The sequence below is a fragment of the Fukomys damarensis genome, unplaced genomic scaffold, assembly GCF_012274545.1.
Source record: "Fukomys damarensis isolate Sample0158 unplaced genomic scaffold, DMR_v1.0_HiC HiC_scaffold_16, whole genome shotgun sequence".
NCBI classification, from domain to species: Eukaryota; Metazoa; Chordata; class Mammalia; order Rodentia; family Bathyergidae; genus Fukomys; species Fukomys damarensis.
The window spans coordinates 38124383-38142817 of record NW_022900928.1 but is presented as its reverse complement, the minus strand read 5'-3'; the positions used below and the strand labels follow the sequence as shown (position 1 = coordinate 38142817).

The 18435-nt window shown below is 40.4% G+C and overlaps 1 protein-coding gene and 1 pseudogene across 10 annotated transcripts in view; both read left to right on the top strand.

Annotated features, from left to right (window-relative positions):
- The window catches only part of Sytl2 (synaptotagmin like 2), a 132937-nt gene that overhangs the window by 61177 nt on the left and 53325 nt on the right, over nucleotides 1-18435 (top strand). For all 10 annotated transcript variants that reach the window (XM_019208887.2, XM_019208885.2, XM_019208886.2 and 7 more), the window contains one exon: nucleotides 11964-12446. In XM_019208887.2, coding sequence (XP_019064432.1) covers nucleotides 12346-12446 — 101 coding nt within the window. In that variant the 5' untranslated portion in view covers nucleotides 11964-12345. Of the gene's footprint in view, nucleotides 1-11963; nucleotides 12447-18435 lie in introns of those variants that run through there.
- On the top strand, nucleotides 5837-6277 carry LOC104868828 (annotated as a pseudogene).

Below are 18435 nucleotides of genomic sequence, written 5' to 3'. Positions count from 1 at the left end.
ATATATATATATATATTATCTGTCCTGAAACTATATAAATTTCCGAATATTTCTGTAACAAATGTAGTGGCTTAATATAACACAATTTTAGTAGCTTATAGTTCTGGAATTCAGAAGTCCGAAATGATTTTTACGGACTAAAATCAAAGGGTCAGCAGATCTGAGTTCCTTCTGGAAGCTCTGGAGAGAACCTGTTTCTTTGCCTTTTCTGGCTTCTAGGGGCTATCTTTACTCTTGGCTCATGATTCCTTCCACCTTCAAAACACATCCTTCCAACCTACTATCATCTTCAATTCTCCTCTCTCTCTCTGTCTCCTTCTGACTCCTGTTTTCTTCTCAGAAAGACTATGTGGTTATTCTGGCCTACCTTGATAATCTAGGACAGTGATAGCAAACCTTTTAGAGACCAGATGCCCAGACTGCAACCCAAATCCCACTTATTTTTCACAAAGTGCCAACACTGCAATTAAACCTGAATACTGAGGTTTTAGTTTAGTTTTTTAGTTTAGAAAAAACAAAACAGTTATCCAGTGCTTGCTCTGTGTGCCCACTGCAGCACATGAGCCGTAGGATTGCCACTGCTGATCTTGGACAATATCCCCATCCAAGATCCTTAATCTACAAAGTTCATTTTACTATGCAGGGAAGCACATTCACAGCTTTCAGGAATTAGGATAAAAACCTCTTTGGAGGACAACTATTCTGTCTGTCACAGTGTTGACAAATACATCTATGGACGATAACTTGCCAAAAATTTTTTTCACCTGCCTTGCAATTTTTCTTAACTCCCTACTCCATGTAATTGTCTTGCATTTTCCTTCTATCTCTTTTTTCTGTACTTTTATTTATTCAATACACGAGGCCCCTACTTTACTCCAGTACCATGGTAGAAGCTGGGCATACAGAGATGTCAAATTCTCTTTGGCCACTAGCAGAAGAAGCATTATTAGAGGATGGCAGTTAATGGAGAACCAGAGGCCAAAATGTCAAACTCTTGACTTTTGGTTCAGTGAAGCAGGAGTCAAAGCCTAAAATAGGAACATATAGAATTCTCAGTAATTTAAGATAAGGGTGCTCTTACTCAACCTCTCTACTACTGATCCCCCATCCCAAATTTAGATTTTTAAGAAATCTCCTCAAAGTTCTCTCTGGCAAGTGTGGGGATGTATGTGCTTGTAAAAATCAAGAGTTAGACTCCTTAAAAATGGGGCGAGAGGGTGAAGGGAAAGTCTAGTGAGGTAAGTAGGAAAAGCAGTGGCAGTAATTCTCATGGAAAGCAAGCTGAGCTAGTGCAGGGCTGGAGATTCCTTGTCAACAGGTGTTTGTGGAACATGCACTTTGTCCTAGACCACTTGACCTGCAGCGGAATGTTATCTTCCTAGACACTTTGCATGTTAGATTTTGTTGTTCATATGTACACATCAGGAAATAAACCCCTTGTCCTTAGGGGAACTGCTAAAGAGCTAATAAAAAAGATCACTCCTTGTCCAGTTGCCTTTTGAACCCCCAAACCAGTGCATTCTACTACATCACAGCAATTACTGTATCATGGCATCGAAAATGGATGTGGATATTATTCGTCTGTATCAGTTTCTCTGGAGAGAATGGAGAGTATATAGGGAGACCTTGCACTTCGTAGGAAACTGACTTATCTTTGATGGCCTAATTAATAACTTCATCAGAGAGATTCAAGTGAGTCTTTGAGGGAGTATGGGATTAGGCTGAGGCAGGTGAGGTGGAGGGCACGCAATCTTTGGATACAAGGTCATCTGAACTTGCTGCAACCTTAGAGTGGCTCCTTAATTGTTGTTCCCTAGGGGCTGTTTAAGGAAGCACTCCTTGTCAAGGTACTTGCAGCTGCGGGAGGCTGAGCTTAGTGGTCTCCTCTCCTTGTATTTTGTGCCTTAGTTTCATTGCTTACTTTACCCCTACATCCTAGATTTGAGCAGGGTCCAGAATGGGGAGAAGACCAGTTCAGTGGTCTCAACATGGACTGCACATTTTAACCACCTGAACACCTTGAATAAAGGTATCCCAGGAGGGGCTGCACCTCAGACCAATTGAATGAAAATCATTGGAAGGGAGGGGATGGTGAAGAAACCTGAGCATTGTTTTTGTTTGTTTTGTTCTAAGTTTGTGATGCTACTGTACAGTGACATTGAAAACCTCATGTTAGTACTTAATCCCTCCCTCCCTGGCTGTAAGAATGTGCATAATTGCACCCTAAGTGAGGCTTTCTGTATCCTTTTAAAGTCTGAGCTGGTGATGGCTACAGTTCAGTTAACTTTACTATTCTGGTTTTAATTACAGTCTAGTTAATAAGTCAGCTGTTCCACCACTCCCCTCCTTTGAATTTGAAGCTTAGAAAAATAGTTAAATCTAGTATTCACCTGTAATTCCTGGTTGCTATCCATGTGTTGGTTTCAGGAATGCTGTGAAATGCATCCCAAATAATTTCTTAGTACACTGGCAAATCTTTATTTACATTGTAATCGAATATGTCCTGGAGGATAAGAGAGGTCTTCTCTGAATGTCCTAACTCTCTCACTAGGCAGCTGTTTGACCTTAAGCAATTGGTTTAACCCCTCTTAGTCTCAGTTTTCTTATCTGCACAAAAAACTAGTTATGACTATAATTCAGCTGTTACTTTATGTTTGTTCTTGTCACAGCTGAAAACAACTGCTATATAAATAATCATGTTCAACTTCAACCAATTGCTTTGTTTTTTAGCCAGTCATCAACTTTTTCTGAACTGCTGGGAATCCTTCATGGCTGATTTCTAAGACCTGGCCAAATAGCCACATCATATGGGAATATTTTAGAAAGAACAGCTTCCTAGACATCAGCCTTCAAGATTTTGGTGAACTGGGTCTCGAGCAAAGTCTGGGAATCTGCTGCTGATCAATCAGATTTAGAAGCACTCATAAATATAATTAAAGTGACAGTGGTCCCAAGTAAGGTGTCACTTTAGAGTGGTGATGGTGAACCTTTTAGAGCTTTCAGTGATATAAAGAGCCCCCTGTAGCACACGTGCCATAGGTTCGCCACCACTGCTATAGAGTTTGCATTTGAAAGAGGTCTTTTTTTTTTTCAAGAAGCATTTCTTGCCCACCCAACATATTAAGCCCCCCCCCCCAGTTAAAAGTTAGATAGCTCCCTACTCTTCTGTTTTGTAGGGATTCTTAGAGTTGTTCACAATCAAGTCCTTTCCAGAATATAAACTCTGAGGACAAGAATTGTGTATGCTCTCAGAACTTTCAGGAGATGGAACTTGCCTTCTTCTAGAGTTGGACTCTGGGCCTGTGATGGTTGCTGCCATTCCAAGGAGAGGGGAAGTTTCTTTCTGGCATTTTGAACTTATGCTAGGCTCCCGATACTTCCCAAACTATGTAGTCAATAAGAACGAATGGATGTATTTATTTATTGGCTTTTATGGCAGCTCTGTGCAATATCAGACAAACCCTAATCTCTTGTGTTTCAAAGCTCCTTCTTGCTTTGTGGTTAAAAGAGAGTCACTCTTTTGTAGACTGCCATCTTCTTTCTAGATTTGCTTTGAATTTTTTTCTCAGGAATGAAGTTTATAATGAACATTTTGCTGCTCATTTCCCCAGCTCCTTTTCTCCTTTACTGTTTTTGTCTCTTGTAATCCTGTTAGGTCAAGAAAATATAGATTAAAGGTTGGTTCTAGAACACTTATCAAAAATGTTGACATTTCAGGCCCCTTGGGGTCTGACCTCAGTTCCCATTTATGACCGTTCTCAGACTACTAGTCTTCTTTTTGAATATATTTATTCTTTCACAGCCCAATGCCATTGCCCAAAATGACCATCTCTTTGTCTAATTTAGGCTTCAAGATGCACCTCATTTTATCTTCTTCCTAAATCCCTGTGCCTAAACTTCTCTCTACTATATACACTTAGTTTGTCCTTCCATTATTAGTACTTAACTGATGAGAGTTAGCTGTACGTGGTGCTTCTTCCTTACATAACCCATGACCCATAACCCTTGATTCTGTTTGTGATGAGGGCTGGTTGAAGTTTATGATTCCTGTGGATGCCCTAAATTTAAACTTGAGGCTAAGAAATGGCAGAGACTAGCTTTTCAGAAATCCAGAAACATTACCACTAGGTTCAAATTTGAGATTAAGGAATAGGAAGAAATGTCACATATAAATAATCTTTCCCCACTGCCCCTCTTCATTCTTAGTTTGATATTACTGAGCCATTTTGCAGAAGATGTTAGTGCTTAGCTACACCAGCCTAGAGCTGGTGGGAAATGAACAATGTCAAAAAATGCTTCCATCTTTGCAAAAGTAAAGGGTTCTTTTTTATTGTGAGGCTGAAAGCCAGTTTTAAATTTTTTCTATGAAAAGTAAAACAGTGATGGATTATAATGTGACAAACTTATTCTTTTTATTTCATAATACATTCTCACTTGTTCATGTCTTCATAGGTTCCCATTTTGCTTGTTCATTTTATTTATCTAATATTTTTTGAGAGACTTGAACAATGCAAGACAGTTATTCTTTTTTTTTTTTTTTCCTCAAGAAAACCAGTTTATACAACACAGTAGATTGAGTGATTCATGTGTTTCTTTTTTAACTGCTGAAAGAAAGCCCTGACCATGCAGGAATAAGAAAATATTCATGTAGCATTGTCTCCCAACAGTGTATGGGCAAAACTTGTTTTTATATAAACACATTTCTGTGTAATCATATAACAAACCATTCTGATTGAGTTCAAATGCAGGAAGCAGGTTCTTTTAGTAATATTTTCTGGTTCTAGGAATCTATACCTTTTCGAGAAGCATCTGGGCATGTGTAAAAACCCGCATGTTGACACAGGTGCCTTTCTCCTCTGTCTTCTGCGTGTTCTCCTTTCCATGTCTACCTATAAAACAAATCCAGGGGCCCACTAATTTCTCTGCTCCTAACAAGCTATGTACAGAAGAGCATACCATTGAGGTCAGTGCATGTTGCCTATAGGAAATGACCAAGAAGAAATTAAAGATGTAAAGAGAACTGGGCTGAGAATCAGGGATCCTGGATTCTGGTGTCTTTGGCCCTAAGTGTGTGGTCTCTCTTGAGAAGAAAGCGGGTGGTGATGCAGCGCAAGACAAAGAGAAGCAACTTCAGAATCTTAAGCCCTGGGTTCAAAATATACTCTGCTTGAGTGACCTTATTATTTAATTCCAGTGTCCTCATCTACATGATGTAGAGAATATCTTCCTTCCTATGTGGTCAGAGTGATTAATTGAGATCATATGTGAAAGTACTTAGCACTATCTGCTCACTTTTTGGTGCAAAGAAAAATAACCAATATCATAACAGGCTTAGAAAACATGAGAGAACAATTAAAAGGAGAAAGTTTATCTTCCTCTTAACAAAGGAGACTGAGGGAGAGTGTAAAATCTGTCTTTCCTTTAAATTGTTATGAGAAAGGGACAGTTGACTAAACATGTTCCCAGAGGGCAGGGTGGCATGGAGCCAACAGGTGAAACATACAGGCAAGTTCACTTAGGGTGGAGCAGCCCAGCAGGGCAATTAGCAGCGTTAGCGCTTGAGCCCTGGCAGGATGGGCCTGGGTGTCTGATGACCACCAAACTGGTGTACAGGGGGAGATATTTCTGCTGGGAGAAGCAGATTCTCATGGTCACGCTTTATTTGACTCTGTCGTCAGTTTTTCTCAAACCACCTATGGATTAATTGCTCCATTCATCCTTGGATGTCACTGTGAGCTAGAGAGTTAAAAAAGCATTTAGTATTATGCAACATGGATTTTGCAGGGGGCCGGCTGATGGTAACTGAACTCAGAGGCTGTTCACTGAGTGAGCTGAAGATGAATACCAGAGGACTTGGATCTCAGCTAAAGAACAGTATTTCCAGTTACTGAACTTTCAGCAAGTGGCCCTTTTGAAAGTCATAATCTTCTGCAGAAAGGATTTTCTTGTGTGAAAAATGAACTGTTACCAAGTCATCCTCTTGAATTATCAGGAAAAAAAATTCCAGCTCAACCAAGATAAAACGAATTTTTCCACACGGAGGAACATCCAGGGTCTCTTTGCTCCTCTAAAATTACAAGTGGAATTCAAGGCAGTACAACAGGTTCAGTGTCTTCCATTTCTTTAAAGCTCAAACTTTTCACTGGATATTTTGAGGGGTAATGCTGAGACTAGTGGGTTTGAAGATATTTTCAAAGATCCATCACAACTCATGGGAGAACCACACTTGATGGTGGAAGATAAACTTGGTTTACTGGTATACATGTGCTGTTCATGAACCAAAGAGGCTGCATCTTGTGACAGTTGTCTTCTGTTATAATTTGATGTACACGACACGTACTGACACAGAAGAATTTCTGCTTAATGTTAGTGATGATTTGAAATTATTGGAGTCTTTAGATTGTGGCTGTATAACAATTGAAAGCACTAAAGGTAGATGAGATCAAAGCTCCTAATTTGTAGTAAAACAATAGTCTTCCCTATCTTTCCAAAAGTTGTCTCCAGTGAATACTAGAAAATTGTCCACTGGTTCCAATTCAACCTACTTTCTAGGTATTCTGTCAATTTAATCTTAAATGACCATTATCAGTATATGAGCCTACACACTTATCTTTCAGAATAAATAAATATATAGAAACATCTCAGTTCACAAAAACAAAAGTGTTCAGAGTTTTACTTCTGTTCACAAACTCTGCATTAAATGACAAACATGACCATGGCCATTTTCCCCACACAATGCAAACTCAGCCATCTTTCCCAAAATCATAAAACAAATTCAGTTTGTAAACCAAGGTACCACTGCACTTGACTTCAGTGGCAAACTGAATATAGCAGATGTTTGTTGTTTTGGCGTAGCTTATTAGAATAATGTTTGCTATACTGATTCTATATACAATTATCACTGTACTTTGATGCTGTCATTTTGAAAAGTTCAGAGGTTTTGAGGTTGGTCTTGTCTTTAAAGTGAAAAACCCACCAGAAGGTGTAGACTTAATGGCTGTACTTCACAAACTTATTATGTACTTAATTTATTACCAGGCAACACTGTCAAAATAAAACCCACTTTTCCTTATTCTTAAAAAAAAAAAAAAAGATGGATTTGGCAGGGGTTACCACTAGCGGCGAGCCTTTTCTAAAATCAGGATTGTTTGTTTTGCGGGGGGTGAAGCACCATTCTCCGCACTCCAAGCATATTTGTTTCTGCTCTGCTTCTATGACCCAGATTTTCTTTTCTTCCACGCCTTCATTCTGATGTCATGGGACTTCCAGAGCAATGTACTTCTCTTTTGAAAACCTCATCATGTGAGAGTCATGGCTTATATGGGTTTTGTTCCCCTCCCTTGGGATCTGTAGTCTTTGATCCAGCAGCAGCTGTATGGGAAAGTGACGATGCTTTCTGGATGTTCCTCACAGCAGAGTGAATTAGGAAAGAAAGTTTTTGTTAACTATACTTCATTTAACTTAGTTTAGTCAGGAAAAACAATTGAGATAAGGGCTATGAAACAATCTCTTAACTTTGTTACCATCAAGGGTTTCGGTTTCTCTCCCCAGCTTAAATTTTGGATAATTGACAAGATGCGGAGCATTGGGGTGTGTGTGTGTGTGTGTGTGTGTGTGTGTGTGTGTGTGTGTGTGTGTGTGTGTGTGTGTGTGTGTGTGTGTGTGTGTGTGTGTGTGTGTGTGTGTGTGTGTGTGTGTGTGTGTGTGTGTGTGTGTGTGTGTGTGTGTGTGTGTGTGTGTGTGTGTGTGTGTGTGTGTGTGTGTGTGTGGCATGGCAGGGATAAGACACGGAAAATACAAATTAAGCACAGTCTCCACGTGAAGCCCTCAAATTTCCCTTTTGTGCTACTGTTCATAGTTGCTGTGTTTGTTTCACATTTGTCCTCTGCAGAGTCCTGCACTCTCACCAGAGGCTCACAATAATCTCCCTGAAGAAGAGAATGTTCTAAGTATACACCCGAGATGATCGAGACAAGTGACCTACTCAAATCACAGTTCCATCTGCATGACCCGGTGCTAGAACCCAGAGATAATATAGATTTGATATTTCACCTGCAGGTCCTAAAGCTAGGTTCTTGTGAAGGCTGGAAGTGGAAGCTCCATCCTTTTCCACTTGGGTTTATTTAATTTTCACAGATACAGTACTTTAGTGGCTATTTGAATGTCAGGTGCTAGAATACAGAGCACTCAGTGAACCAAACCTTGCTCATAATTGATGGGGGTGGTGAGCAGGTAGGGCTTTGGCACAGTGTAATTAGCACTGTGACCAAGAAAGTTGAGTGCTATGGAGCACACAGGAGGGGCACTGACCTAGCCCTGTGTGGTTAGGGAAAGCTTCTGTGTAGTAAGTGACAATAATTGGAGACCAAAGAGGGAAGGTTGCTCCAGGAGGAAAGAACAGAATATGTAAAGGCATGAAGGCAAAAGGAGCTGAAAAGGTTTAGAATGTTGGAAGCCTAAGGAAAGGGGCTTAGAAAGGAAAGAGGTGCTAGTTCACAGGCCATGTCAGGGATATTTTAGCCTCAATTGAACTAGGCCACACATACTAATAGCACCTTTAACTCTAAACTCATCAATGGATCAATCCACTGATGAGTATAGCAGATTGTGGTCAGTCACCTTCCCAAAGCCCCACTTCTGAACACACGAGACATTTAGGGCACATTCTGGATTATATCAAACCATTATATCAAAACTGCAGTGGTTTATTCAGACAAAACTGCTGGCAAATGCTGGTCTTACTTAGTAGCAAACACATCCTTGGGCTTTGCTCTTTTCATTGGAAAAAACACAGATAAAACCTACATAAGCATCTCTGTGAATATATGCAAAAAGTATCAGATGTGTAGGAAGTGCCCAGTAAAAATTTATTCCCTTCCATTTTCCAGCCCTTTCTTATCACTTGTCCATCTCAGAGTAAATCTAGAAATCTTATAGTCCTTATAGCATCTAATACACCTGATTCACTTTCTCTCTGCTCATTTCTCCTGCTCTCCTGGTGCACTGTGCTGTAGCAGCACTGACCTCCTTGTGGTTTCTTGAGCAGCCAGACGTGCTCAACCTCAGGACCTTCTGATATCTGCCTGGCTTGTTTCCTTGTCTCAGTAAAGTGTTTGTTCACGTGTTACCTCCTCAGTGAGACCTCCCCAAACCACTCTTAAACTCCAGCTCTCCCACATGATTATGCTCCTCCTTCTCAGACTTCTTTTCTTTCAAGCTCTTATCACATTACTACATGTTACATATTTATTTAATTTTTTTATTTTTAAAGTTTATTTTTCATTATTTAGTTGATCATATCTCTTTCCAGTAATATGTAAGTTCTACAAAGACAAAAGTTTTTCTTCTTCTTCTTTCTTATTTATGGCTGCATCTCCAGAGTAGAGACTGGTGGCAGCCTTTCTGTGAATGAATGAGTGAAATGTTCCCTGAGCTCTCAGCTCATTGTCATCCACAATAGTGGAAGCTGGGTGAATAGCAGTCTTGAAGCACCTCGGTTGCTGTGTGAGCGCTCTTCTGGATCTGATGGGGTCGTAACTCCTAGATCCCCAATTAGGAAAGGATTCTAGCCTTCACTTCTTTGGAAAATGAAATTATTGCCCTTTGCCTTGCTTGCTCAGAGGCCACCTTCAGGGAGGACTTTAAACCCTTAAAACCTTTTGCACTTAGGCACTGGTTAGCTCATGGTTTTGACTGAAGGTGTGGAAGCCATCATTGCCTTCTTCAGCAACTCTTCCCTTTACAACTGCTGGATCGCTTAAGTTGTTTTTCTCCTTTGCTTGTCATTCTGTCCCCACTGTTGAATTTCAAAACCATCTCAAGCCAGGTGTGGTGGCATATGCCTGTAATCCCAGAACTCAGGAGGACAATGCAGGATTGCTATGAATTAGAGGCCAGCCGGGGCTACACAGTGAGTTCAAGGCCAGCCTGAATGAACTATATAGCAAGACCCTGTCTCAAAAACAAACAAACAAAACAGCCTCCTATTGAACCACATGGCTGTGTAAAGTCTCACTAGGGATATAGTTCTTGGAATGTGGCATCTATCCATTTTCTTGTCAGCCTTTGGGCTCTCAGGAAGTTATTGTGCATGAAAGACAGGAAATATTGAGATATCTCCTGGTATTGCTACCTACTTGGGTTCAGTTCATTCATTTACTCATTTACAGTATTTCTTCACATTTAGAGACTTCCCTGTCAAGTAAGAGAGACTGAGAGCAGACAATTAAAAGCAAGGGAGATATGGATATGGAAAAGGCTTTTGTATTGATCAAGTTCCTGCTACAAATACGTTGTATAACAACCTCAAAACTTCAGTGGCTTCCGACAACAAATATTCATTTCTTGGTTTCCTTTCTGTAGATCAACTGGAGTGGCCCTACTTCAGGGGACTTGGGTCAAAGTCTGTATCTGGGAGGGAGTGAAGAGTTAGAAACAGTAATTTAATCTATTATAGCATTGAACTGTGGCTATGGAGATTAGAGAACTCTTCCTCAAGATGGTAATTTTGATCTGTCTCAAAGGGTGGGTAGTTTTCAGGAAAAAACAAGTAGGCAAGAACATATATAAGTGCATGAAATTTTAAAAAACAGATTGAAGTAATGTCTTAATATTTATTAAAGTAGTCACTTTGGGTGATATGTAAGAGCTGTATGAAAATAAAGGTCATCAGAGTATCTGTTCATGAAGTCCAGACTTTACAGGGAGACCAGAAAGAGATGAAACAAAAAAGAGATCAGGAAAATACGCAGCTAAATATAATCTTAATCCCCTGGATGGAACAAATGTGTGAACTCAGAAGGGAAACTGGAATGTATTTTCAGTAACCAGCTCTGGTACAGTACGTATGTGCTGTTTTATGTTAATTTTATTTAATCCTTATAATCTGTGAAATATATCCTAATGATAAGTACAAATAAGCAAACTGAGTCTCAGTGTTGTCAGTAACCTAATGATTAGAGTTAGCAAGTCACAGGGGTACTATTTCCATGTAATTCTGTTTTACAAGGAATTTATTCATGAACTTCACTCACTAGTGTACACACTGTACTTCATCCTTAAGTGGGACTGTTCAAATTTACCAAACATGGGCCAGAGATTTAACTCAGTGGTGCTGCCACCTGTCTTGCAAGCACAAGATCTCAAGTTTGATCCCCCCACACAAAAAACAAAACAAACAAATATGTGGTTTTGAATAGCTACTATATTGCTGTATTTTTTTTCAAAAGGACCTGGAGCCTGGAATAAATAATATCTGTCTGTGGTGTTCTCAGGTCTCACCTCATTTCACGTGTGTTTAAGATGCCTCAAAGAAAATAGGATTCTTGCCTGTGTTGCTATTCAAAAACACTTACATTGGATGGTGGGATGTTTTGAAATTTTCCTTCTTTGCCCCAGTTTATATTACATACCAGCAAATATTCATAAATGAAGCAAGACTGGCTTGGTAAGTTCCTCTAGGTGCAGCAAAGGTTAGAGGTACAACTGGGTGAATAATTTCTACTAATTTGCAAATTACTTCTACTTAATACTAATCTCCACTACACAGCACAGATACTCCATGGTAATGTTCCTATTTATGAAGAAGTAAACATTTAACATTTTTATTTCTGGTGTCTTATTCATAAGTACTTAACAACTGGAATCACATTTCCCTGACCTTTAGTGTGAGTTTTTAACTAGAACTTATACAGAACTGGTTCCTTTTTGCAGGAGCCATCCTTTCCTCAGGTAGATTGTTAAACATTGACAGACATTTTTGTGTATTCTACATCTTGACCATCTGGAATTGGGTTGAAACATATTTCATGACACCTTTACCGTGTGCTCAGAAAGCTAGCAGAACTGATTTCTCTCATCTCAGAGACCATCTCATACGGTCACTTAAAAATCTTGTAATACTGAGCAATGCTTATGAGAACTGCCTCTCACTTTCTTGTGTTTGCTGTCTCATGATTCCCCAGGTGAGGGACACTTTGATGTTGCTGCCTCTCATCAAACTGACCACAAGGGCGAAGAGAGAAGATACTGTATGTGAGACTGGACCAGAGAGGGAATGGACTGGAATGCTGTCGGGCACAGGGAACACAGTACTCTCCTGAGAGCCTCTTCTCTGCCTCACCGAGTGGACTGCTATTTTCTTATGGTAAAAGGCATGTAGGAGTTTGCTATCCACCAAGCGAAGTTTTTGCTGAGCCCAAACAAGATTTTTGCCGCAGAACTGATCAAGATATCATTTCATTCCATCTTTGCATCTTTTAATCTTCCTGGTTGTAGTCTTATCTGTTTGGCCCTGAGAATTTTAAGCTACATACATTACTGTTATTTTTGTATACACCTTTCAAAATGATTGACTTAAGCTTTCTGACAGAAGAGGAACAAGATGCTATTATGAAGGTTCTGCAGCGGGATGCTGCCCTGAAGAGGACAGAAGAGGAGAGAGTGAGGTAAGAGGACACAGGAATCCTCAGGCGCAAGGGAAAGAAGAGGTGGTCTGAAAGAAAATGAGACTTTTGTTTTTAACCGCAAGTGGTAGTTCTGACTTGGAGCCTAAACTTACGGGTTCCAATTTTAGGTTCACTTCCTGTTCCAGAACTTTTCCTCCTGTGTCTCGTAATTTACTCCATTGGCCCCTGACCAAAAAATAAGAGTCTTGATTAAAAACAAGCCAGGTGCAGTAGCACATGCGAATGGTCCCAGCTACCCAGGAGGCTGGGGTGGGAGAATCAGGTGAGCCCACAATTTGAGACCAGCCTGGACAATATAGTAGGACCTCATTTTACAAACAAAACCATGCTCCCTTAATTTATTAAGTGACAAATTAAGAATGGAAATATATATATACATACACATGCTCCTACGTCCATTTATATTTGTAGATATTTTATATCCACGTTTTAATATGGAGTTCATTTTTTAACTAGAGCATAAAGTAAGATTTTTTTTTTAATTTCTAAAATGTTTTTAAAAAAAGTAAATTCAGGAACACCTTCACATTTTTGTGTACTTTCAGAAAGACAGGACTAAGACAGGGTCTCACTGAATTGTCCACACTGTCCTTAAACTCACCATCCTCCAGCCTCAGCCTCCTGAGTGCTAGGATTGTAGGCATGTACCATTTCCTCTGGCTGGGATTGATTTAGGCAAAAGTGAAAGTGTTTTCTAAATGGAGAGTGGTGGCACACCTGGAATGAATGAATGAATGAATGAATGAATGAATATATGTATGTGTTCTCTGACTGAGGCAAGTTTTCATTTGACTTGAGTTCCACAGGAGGAGTGGCACCTTTGACTCAACACCCTTGTTAGGTGGAACGCAAATGTTCCAACCCAAGTGTTCAGCATTTCTATCACTTCTGTTCACCTTTGTGGTAGAAAGGGCACTAAATCAGACACAGTCTAGGCCCTACTATTCACCATCTAAATCTTGGGTTTTGATGACAGAGAGAGGCTTCTTGATTGTGAGTTAATGGTATTACTTTTGTGGTCTCTATCCCAGGTGTTATACAAAAGGACCATAAACCATATGCTTATTTCCAGGGACACAAAGATCATGATGTTGGATTTATTTCCCATATTTTGACCCTAATTAAACATGAATGTCTTCCAAAAGAACATGCTGAAATTCTCATTAAGCACTATGGGCACTGAGATAACTTTTGTATAGGTAGTTAATAAGTTATAAAGGCCTTAACATACCTTTTATTTCTTATGCACTACAAAGCCCTGTGAGGTGAAGTGGGATAGAATTCCCTCATTTGATGGGTAAGAATATTGACTTTGAGACAGATCAGGTAACTTGTCCAGGATCACACCACCAGTGGGTGTCGGAAATGAGATTTAAATCCCAGTCTTGAGGTAATCATTCCTTAACTCTATCTCTTCTCCCTGAGAAAACAATAACAGGCCATCTTGGGATCTGGCTGTCAGGTAGGAGTTGGCTGTCAAAGCGTGAGCTGTGAATCATGAAAATGGAATCACATTCTTTCCTACAAGTCACTTGTGATTCACCTGTATCTGGGTGAAGGGCTGCTCCCTATTCTTAGGAAGCTTGAGCAGTTTCCCCAGGAAAGACAGAGGATCAACACTCAGCTAGCCAGAAGAACCTCTTGGTAGCATTAATGCTTTACTTGTTCATAGTTTATAAAGACTTTTCATGAACATCTCTCTTATGTTTCTCATAACAAGCCTGAGATTGGCAGGATAGGGACTATTACACTCATTTAGGGATAAGGCACCAGGCAGTCTAAGGTGCAGTAAAAATGTTATGAGTTCTTTTGTAGTGTTGGTTTTGCAGCCTCTCCTCTGGTCAGCTGTTCCTAAGGGTGCTTTGGCAGCTATGGAGAGTGCTGCCCTGGGTTTCTGCTTTTGTAAATAAATGATGGGAAGAAGCCTTGGAATAGTAAGAAATCTAGTGCAGGTCAAGTCCTAGTCCCTCTCTGGACCAAGCTCTTCTTGTGGACTTGGCCATGGGCAGGTCCAGGACCCTAGGATACAGTATGCACAGGACAAGGACAAATAAGTGTGATGCAATGGCCTGTGGGCACTGATGGAGCCCAACCTGTGGCCTATTCCACACAAGAATCTTGTGGAATGAGGAATTTCAGGGATGGTTTTGAGATTTCTCTGCCTCTGGACTGATGGAACCAGAACTGGATCTCTGGTCTGAAAATGCTATTCCATGGGTTTTGCTTATCAACTCCTTTGCCATCCTTGGCTCTTTGACCTTTCCTCTTCCATCAGATAAAGCTCTGGAAAGAAGCTCTTTTGGTCCATCTCAGTAATTTTACAGACAAGAAAGTAAAGCCCAAAGACAGGAAATGACTTTCCTAGGGTCATACAACTGTTAAGTACCAAAGCCATGTTAAGAAAAGTTCTTGGCCTACTGCTTTTCCCTTTGCCTTGTGCTGCTTGTTGCTATTTCTCTTAAAGGAACACTAAATTCAGTGATGTCACGGGGAAGGAACTCTAATGCATGGATCTTGGCATCAAATCTTATCTCTACCACTAATCAACTGGGGTTCAGTGGGCAAGTTGTTTAGCCCCTCTGAGCCTCATTTCAGAGACTGAATGGTCACAATATCAAATTCAAGTGTTTAAAGTTGGGATTAAGTAAAATATTTCTTTATCTTCCTGGAACATGATAGTTTCATCCCCTTATTCGCCGTTTCACCTGTGCCTTTTGAATGGACAGAAGACTCTAGTTAATAGTCTCAGTCCTCAGCAGGAAATCACTTCTAAAACTCTATTATTTAATGATGTAAAATTAATTGAATGCTTGTTAAGTACAGGGAACTGCTCTGGACAATGATGTGAAGAAAATTCTAGGGTGACTGAAAACATGATCCCAGCCCTGAAAGGTTGTACTACCTAATGACCTTTATCCATTTAATGGATCATCACATGCAAATTTAAAATTTAAATTTTGTTTGTCTAACATAATTTTACAATGCTCCAGTTCTTCTAGTTGGCATATGGCTTTAAAATACCAATTATGGAATCGTAATATTAGCCTAAGCAAAACATCTTTAGAAGACAAACCTACCACTAAAATTCAGATTGTTCTTTCAGACACTAATTTTTATGGACTTGGGAATGCAATCCTCCTGTAGCCATAAGGACATGACTAATGGGTTATAGCACCACTGCCTGCAGGGCCAGATACTGCTTCAGAGCCCTGAAGCTCCTATACAGTAGGACTTCAGTACTTGCAGTAGGACTTTCAGTAGCTGAGATTTAGAGTTCAAATAGAAATTGCTTGCCATTCCTGATACATCCAGTGCTTTGAGGCTATTTTCTTGGTACTGGGGATTGAACTCAGGTCCTTGTGCTTGCAAGGCAGGTAGCAGAACCACTGAGCTAAATCCCCAGCCCCACATCCAGTGCTTTGAATTGCTCTCATCCAGCCTCACGTAGGACACTTTGGAGATGATCTAGTTATATATTACCTCTCACCCTGATTTTATGGATGAAAAAATGAGTGTCTACAGAAGTATTCAGTTCTCAAGCCACTCAGCATGTTGGTGCTAGAATATCAACTAGGACCTAGGGAGACAGTCTCTATTGTATCTCTGCAGAACAGTTGAGAAAGGACAGTTCCAGGTCACTGTTGGCCCCACCTTTCTCTTTGTCTTGACTCTTTGCCTCTAGCCACAAATGCTATGCTCAAATTATCAGATTATGTCTCTAACGCCTAAGGGGAGACATTTCACAGACTTGCAGGGAAGCAGACTGGAACTCTCCCCGCTACCTCTCCGAGACTTCTCCCCTCTTCCCTTTATCCTTTTCTCCCCTTTTTATCATCTTCTCCTGCCATCTATCTATTGGTCTGGGTCTGTCTCTCTCTTCCACCCTGTCTTTTTAAGGAAACACTCCCATAACACACACATATAATTTCAGTCATATTTATGGTTTGAAAATGACACATTCTAGAGGTGTTTTTTCCTGCACTTTGTGTCACACTGCCAGCAGGAAATGGTTGTCTGTGTCCCACACCAGCACCACAGCCCCACCCCATGTACACACAACCGCATCTGCAGTGATGGATGCTTTTGCATCTTAGCCTCCACCACAGTCTCAGCTGCCTCCTGAAGACCTAGCTTGTTTTAAATGAAAGCAGTTGTCATTGAAGAACAGACTTCCAGGACCTCTGATGCTCTCTGTCAGAGCAAGAGGAAAAGGAGCCCTCATTTATGAAGGGTCTGCACTGCACATGGAGCTTCACATACATTTTTCTCCTTTCTTCAGCAGAACATTTTAGCTGAACTGTTCAACAGATGAGGAAATAGGGTGAATGAAGGCAAGTGCCCTGCAGACTTAGATCCTTGCTGATCTAACTCCCAAGCCTGTGTGCTTTCTCTACACTGTGCTGCCTCTCAGCAGATTGTGGGGTTCTATGATGTGTTCACGTAAAACAATGCATTTTCTGACCTTTTTCAGTATATAAAAAAAATTGCCCTCTATTTAGTCTCCAGATATGTTGGTTTCCAGATTCTCCACGAAAGGTTGAGTCCCTTGATATAAAGAATGAAGTGTGGTCACCATCTTAAAACCACAATCATGTTTGATTCTCTGAGGTGGGGTGGGGTAGTGGAAAGAGTCAGGATGGTTGCCTGTCCCAGATCTGTGTGGCCTTGCACAGGTCTCTTTACTTGTCATTTCATCTAGAAAGTGAGGCCATTTGCAACTATGTAAGGGTTCTTCTAGCTTTCACATTCTAAATATCTAAGAATACTTTCAAGTCACACAGTCTTACCCAGAATATCCTGGAGGATTAAAAAGAACAGAGGCGGCTAGAGAAAGCATCCACCATATCTCTGCTCAGCCTGCTGATTCTTACCCTCCATGCTTGGCTAGATAATATCAACCAGGTCCTGCTCTGAAGTTATATCTGTTCATACCTAGAAGCTGGAAACTGGGTTGTTCACATGTGAGCGTAGGAGGGGAGTGGGGGATGGAATAAAGTGTTGAAGCCAGTGTGCTGGGCTGTTCTTTTGGCTTTCCTCTAATTCCTCACATTATCTGTGCCCTGAAAAGAATTGACGGTGGCAGTTAGAGCTATAGATTGAATTTTTATGTACAATTCCACACATATGCCTGGTGTGTGATGGGGAATTCGTGAATGAACAAGTGAACAAATAATCAGATAGAACATAGATACATCTTTTACATGCAGAGAGGCACAATGGCCATCTTTTGTAATTAATTAAGTTCTTTGTATATTATGGTAAAAGGATTAAATGATATAATGCATGTTGAGTGCCAGATGTGTGGCTCAGTACAAAGCAGATACAGTTTAAGTTTTAGCAAAGGGAAAGGGGGAATGGGTAGCAGGATGTCCTGGGTGCGTACTGCCCGGAATGCTGACGGGCCGAGCGCCCTTCTGCCTTCACTTCTGCCCACCCACACCCTGTGTTCTTTGAGCATCTTAATCTTCTCTATGCTTGGCTCTGTACGAAGCACAATGTGTGTGGAGAGACTGGTAAAGGACAAAGTATCATTCCCCTCAAATTTACCCTTTTCCCTTTCAACTAGGCAATGTAACAATTGAAAATCTAGTGCTGACGTGGTTGGTGTGATTCCATTCAGAGAAAATGAAATGCAAGATCAACATGCACTAGTAGAAGAGATTTTAATGGTACCGTATTGGAATTTTCTAATGATCTACATCTTTACAAAACTCGGTCTTTTTTGTCACACATATGGCATCACCTATAAAATATTATAAGTGACCAAGACAGACAAAGACAGTGATTATTAAACCTAACAATGATAATCATGTTAGGAAACACAAAAGTAGCACCTAAGTTTTAAAGAATTTTGTTGTTTTTCCACTTTGGGGGGGAAAAAGGAGCTGGAAACCCTGTCCTTACCCTCATAGCTACTAGCCTTTTCAGGGACCATGTGTTTACATGGGTCTGGGTCTGATGCACACAG